We start from the raw sequence: 6,097 nt of genomic DNA on the forward strand, positions 1-6,097 counted from the left end.
ATAATTCATCATAACTGAATCTGCTGTAAGTACTAACCTGACACTTGTCTCCTAAATAGTACTGTCTCCCAGCAAACACCATGAAATCAGTTTTTTGAAGTTCTAAAAAAATAAGAAAAATTTTAAAAAGCTTTAAGCTACTGTTCTTTCTTCATTTAAGCCTAACTTTATCCTAAAAGTTCAAGGTGGTCACAAGGTACCAAGTACTACAGGCTGAGTTCTCTCATTTCCCTTAATGTCCCCCATGTTTGATGGTGCCGTGATCCCATCAAATCTCACAAAGCAAACATGACCACCTCCAAGCTGCAAGAAGAGCACTGAGTTCAGTAAGCCCTTTCTTCCAACAATATGTAGTCAATACCCCAGCATGGCACTGGGAACTTTTGAATGCACAAATACAAAACACACTGACACTTATCATTAGAGTAGACAGCACCTTCTGTAAAGGGAAGGGGTGCAACTGGGCAACACCACCATGCCCTAAAGCCTCCCTTGTTGATGAACTTCAATAGACTGTTCTTCATTTTTGCCTTGGACTTCTGTAGAGCTTTGCTGTAGGCTGATACCTGGCTATTGTACTGTGTCCCCATCCCTCAGGGCAAATTTCAGTGGTAAGCAAAGTAACCCCTGTTGTATGTTGTTTGGAATCCCTTAGCATGCAAGACAGACCCAAATGCTTCCATTCACTGTCTGAAAGAAAATGTTAGCCAGAAAAATAAGTCAGCTGACATCAGCCACATAGGATCCTGTGAAGTACAGCAGCACCTCAAGTTGTGGGACTAAGTCAAATTTCCTTTAGTGTTCAAGCCTACAGAGACCTGGGGAAACATATGGCAGTTTGGAACACTTACCCAACACTCAACTTGACCCTTTGTTACATTACTCTGGAACCAGAAGCGTTTATTAAAACACGTACAAAAGCCTTATTGTAGGCATGGCAACCAGAAGGTAAAAATAATTGAGATGCCATTTTAAATTTAATCACTACCTGCAAGTACAGTATTGCAAGCATATTTGTGTTTGGCTTTGAATCCCAGCTCCTTCTAAGCCATAAAATCTGATCTATTAAGAAATACATTGATTAAGAGCCTTAGTACCAGTGTTAGAAGTACTGCTTAGAGAGGAAATCAACAGCCTGTAGGCTTGTGCAAATAAGGAATTATTCTGTTTGGATTTGGCCAGTTCAGAGGACAGCAATTCAATTCAGGACAGAGATCTGAATCTCCGAATCAGCTTTGGAAGATTTGGCGCTGATTCAGACTGGCAGAGCGCGCCACGGGAGAATCCCCCAGGGCTGCCCTGCCCAGCCCCAGCCTCTGGCACTTAAAAAGAAAAAGACAAGAAAAAGCCCTGCACTTACCAGCCACAGGAGCAGTGATTGGGGCCTCTGAGGGCTTGTGGCAGAGTGCCCCCGCACAGTGGGGATCACTCCCACCCGTGTGGCAACTGCCCTATGGCATGGGGGTAGTGTGGCTCAGCACGGCGCCATGTGCTGTCTGGGAGCTGCCCCCCCTACCCCAGCTAGGCAGCTTGTCCCAGCCCCAATCTCTCCCTCCCCCAGATTTACCAGCAGGAGGCAGCTGTGTCAGCTGCCTGTTTAGTCTATGGCCGAATCTTTTCCGAATCAAATCAGAACTTTTATTTGGTCTCCCAATTCTATTTGGATTCAGAGATTCGGTCCCCAAATAGGGCCAAATCTCCTCCAAATCAAATCAGCTACCAAAGCTTCGCACAGCCCTAACGGCCTACACTGTCCACAAATGTTTACTGGAGTAGCCCATGTCCCTTAACAGTTTCTGGTGTGCATCTAAGTGCTCAAACCCCTGTCAGAGACTAATACGCATACATCTAGAAAGTAAACCATAAACTAGCAGCTTTTATTTTCTGCACGAAATGTATAACATTTGAAGGTTTGGGGAGTACCTTTTCTGCTGTCCAACCAAACATCAAACTCTACATTTCGATATATCTCAGGGTCCAGGGCTTTTAGCACCTTATAAGGAAAAGGCATCTTTGATGGATTTTCTGGAGGCTAAAACAGAGTTAAAATGGACTAAGATTAAAAGCGTCACATTTAAAACACTTCCCTTCCCTGCCAAAGGTTTGAACTATTGTAACAGCTGCACAAACTTTGTTTTACTGCCTCTTTCAGTTGCACTGCAAAAAAAAACTTAAGCAGTCTGCTTCCAGTACAAAAATCTGAGAAGAATATGAACAAACCTTCAGGTATTATGAATTCTGGCGCTCAGTTCTGAGCAAAGGAAGAAAGGCTACGTGAAAAGGCTAGCAACAGATTCTCTATTGATTTGCTTGACTTCAGACGCAAGGCAACTTACGGAGGCAAAAACTGAAATTGCAACTAACTAGGGCCTGTTTTGCAAAGACCACCCACAACTCCATTCAAAGGCAGTTAGAACTGCAGATATTTAGCACTGCTAAAAATATAAGGACCCTATAAAGCAGTGGATAGGCCTAGTTTGAACCACTTTAAAGCCCAGCTGAGTAGAGTCCTGTCTCTTCTCATATAAAAGTTAATTAGATGGGTTTTTTGAAAAAAGAAGTAGAATAAAAAAAGCAGTGAATATTTACTCCCTGGAGTCCAGGTGGTTTTATTTTTCCCATTTGCTTCCTTTAATATTAGCTAGAGAAGAACAAGAGAGCTTAAAAGTTTTTTCGGTTTTATTTTGTTTTGTTTTGAAATAGTAAGTCTCACTCAATGAATTTGACTGAAATGCCAGGTCAGAAAACAAAACATGTATGTAGAAGTTTGAGAAAACAACAAGGCATAAAAGCCCAATAATAGTGTTTGGGATGGGAAATACCAATTTGGCTATAATCAATGCATCAGGAGCATTACACTAACAAGAAAGAATAAAAGGATTCCTCCTTAATTGCCAACCTTTGCCTCTTCAGTGCCTTGTTTGTATTTATCTTCAGGCGAGTTGTCAGTATCATTGCCTTCCCAGTCTTCCACTCTAAGCAATTTAAAAATAGGATCATAAAGACGCAAGATTTCTGACCAGGACTCAAACCAAGTCCAGCTGATGAAACAAACCTACTAGAAGCACCATGGTGCCACCAAGTGGTACATTCTGATTTGCATCTTAACACATTATATTTGTACTATATTTCAGTCATGTCTCAAAACCTTCCTTTTCTATGAAATTAGAATGAATTTTCCCTTCTCTCTGTAACAGCAACATTGGTTTAAGCATAAGGGAACAATAAATAGGATTCTATTCTGCAGAACCAAAAATATTACTTAAACTGTTATTCTGTCCACAGATAATCAGGATTCTGTGTTTTCATCTCAGTAAGGATTCCTTATTAAGCTTGGTTCTTTTCCAAGTGTTTAGGAACTTGCAAAACTATTAACTACCATAAGCTGGGTTCTTTGCAACACAAACTTTAATAAGGATGGCATAGCATACCTTGTATCTGCTCACCTGTGCAGCCTCATTAATGACTCCCAAACCAGGGACAAAGAAGTTAGAGCTGCATTGTTCACAATGCAGAATTTAGCCCTACATTTGGAACATAAATTTTAGTGATGGACAGGCAATAATAGAATCCAGTGCATCTCCTCATAGGAGTGATGGCTCTGTAGTACTAAGGGGATTTAGAAAATACATGGTTGTGTTTTTTAAAACTAAGATTAATTAATGCATAGGAACCATTTTTTTTTGTAAATAAACATAAGTTCAAATTTTACTGTCAAACCTATCCTATCACCAGCGGGTGCTGTTTCTGTTCAATTGCATTATTAAACAACCAGGGCCGGATTAACCCTTTAGTGGGCCCTAGGCAAACAAACTCACAGGCCCCTAGCTGGTCGAGACCCCCTCCCCACCCTAGTGCTGCCGCCTGCGGGAAGCGGTGCTCAGAGTCACGGCTAGGAAGCAGCTGCCACAGAAGCAAGGCTGGCAGAGGGAGGGGGAAGCGGACGGGGGCATTTGTGCTGCTGCCACGGGGTGTGGGGGAGAAGGACCAGGGCCCCAGGCATGTGCTTAGTTTGCCTATGCGTTAATCCAGCCCTGTTAACAGCCGCAGGGACAGCACTGCCTCTTCCATAGCATGCTCAGATTCCAGCTTAATGCCACAAGTTTTGAAAAAGACTCAGCTTTTCCATGTCATAGTTCAGAAGATACATTAGTAAGTTAGTCCCTCCACATTCTGTTTCACAAGTGAATTGTTACCTCTTTTCTGATGAGCTTTTGGAGGCCTTCTCAGGGAGGCAATCAAAGTTTGTATCCTCGCTTCCAACAGAGACACTGTTTCTGTTCTTCTTGGACCCACTTCGAAACATCTCCACTGCACTTCTCAATTCTTCTTCATCCATGGCAAACACATCTTTGTACAGCATCTCATACAACACAGCTGGGCAAACAAGATGCACAATTCAAAAGGTCAATATAGTGCCAAATAAAAAGGAACAGCTGGAGTTTCATATGTGATCTTCCAGTAGCAGATGTACTCATTACAGATTTATGAAACCCCAGTTATTTTAACCTTAATTAAAAATGACTGACGAGTTCTCCACTTCACTGGCCCCACACAATCCTCTCAAACAAAAAACCCAAAAAACAAAACAAACAAACTGTCAAGTGAAACTTCAAAATGCGCAATACAATTCACAGAAAGAGTTTAATTTACCCTGGCAAACAGCGGCATCTGCCTGAAATTGTTTTGTATACACAGAGTCATAATGGCCATTGCCGGAACAACACAGCAAAATCTAGGAAGACAAAATAAGGCTTTAAAGGAAGGAATAAGAGAAAACTGAACTGTTTTATCTGATGTTTTAACTCTAATATTTATTTATTCTAAAACCAAAGTTTTAATTCCCTTTGCAAACAATGGGTAAGCATTAGAAAGTTTACCAGATTTAAGAAAAATGTAACAAGAGTACAAATAAGTCTGTCAACCAATTCCATGCCAGGAAAAGACATGCATATCCTGAAGTGTTAAACACCAAATGAGACAGCTTACTCCAAGTGCCTTTTGAACAAAAGGTGTCCTAGAAGGAGAAGTTGGCCATTAGATGCAGAATTCCCAAACTGTATGCATTACTGGCAGCATCAACCTTGTATTTTATGCTTGTATTCTGCATTCATGCCAAGTCTATGCTGAAAAGTTCTGTCAAGAGGAGTTGCTTTTTTGATATCAGTTTACATGCATCTATCCACCTTACATCAAATGTGTGTAAAGACAGCCTATCACTCTAGAAAGGATGAGCCCAGGGTAGCCTACAGGCATTGCCACAATACTAGTGTGGATATCCACCAAACCACCAGTGTCAGCTACAGGTGCACAGATACCGATCCGATATTGGACTGATGCACTGATAAAGAAAATTTGCTGCATCAGATACTGGCCCGATGGGGCTAATAAATGCCTGTGCTGCAGACAGCTGCAGTGCACCACAGAGCAGAACTGGCAGCGTGGAAAGCTGCCTCCAGCTGGTAAGTCAGAAGAGGAGTGGGGAGGGCAGGTTGACACCCCTGCAGTGAGGGAGGGAGGGAGGGGGCAGGTGCTGCCCAAGCTGGACAGGGGTGTGGAACAGAGGCACAGCTCATTTGTGGGGGGCAGCTCCCATTGCTGCTTGCACCCCAGGAGGGGGGGGGAGAGGGTGCTGTGCCCCCTGAATCTGCATGGGGTGGGCAGCTGGCTGCAGCCGGGGCTGCACAGGGCTGTATTTGGCGGGGGTGGGCTCAGCTCAGAGAGGGCACTGGAGGAGCTGCACCCACCCCAAATTTCACAGCAGCTCTGCTCCCAGCCCTACACCACCAGGTGCAGCCTGGCCCCATGTCCCACCTCCACTCACATGCTGGGAAGAGCCAAGACCGCACCAAGTGGCTGCCAGCAGTGGCAGCACTGGGAGTGGAGCTGCAGCCAAGTTTGGGGTGGCTGCAGCCCCCTCCCATCTCCTGCTCCAAGCCAACCCCCACCCCAGAAGAGCCCCGCACAGCCCCAGCTCCAGCCTGACCCATGCAGATCAAGAGGCACATGCCCCCTCCCCCCCACCATGCCCTCCCAGGGTCCAAGCAGCCATAGGAGCCACCCCCCCACGCCAGCTGCACCTCCATCCCATGCCCCC

At 44.3% G+C, this 6,097-nt stretch overlaps 1 protein-coding gene across 1 annotated transcript in view; it reads right to left on the reverse strand.

Moving 5' to 3' along the window:
* ALG13 (ALG13, UDP-N-acetylglucosaminyltransferase subunit) overlaps positions 1-6,097 on the reverse strand; it is a 66,832-nt gene that overhangs the window by 50,661 nt on the left and 10,074 nt on the right. Inside the window, exons 6-10 of the mRNA XM_019521519.1 lie at positions 4,654-4,735; positions 4,197-4,377; positions 2,900-2,975; positions 1,924-2,032; positions 38-102 (exon numbers count right to left, since the gene is read on the reverse strand). Coding sequence (XP_019377064.1) covers positions 38-102; positions 1,924-2,032; positions 2,900-2,975; positions 4,197-4,377; positions 4,654-4,735 — 513 coding nt within the window. The remainder of the gene's footprint in view (positions 1-37; positions 103-1,923; positions 2,033-2,899; positions 2,976-4,196; positions 4,378-4,653; positions 4,736-6,097) is intronic.

Source organism: Gavialis gangeticus, unplaced genomic scaffold (assembly GCF_001723915.1).
Source record: "Gavialis gangeticus isolate Ggan-Ray unplaced genomic scaffold, GavGan_comp1, whole genome shotgun sequence".
Taxonomy (NCBI): domain Eukaryota; kingdom Metazoa; phylum Chordata; order Crocodylia; family Gavialidae; genus Gavialis; species Gavialis gangeticus.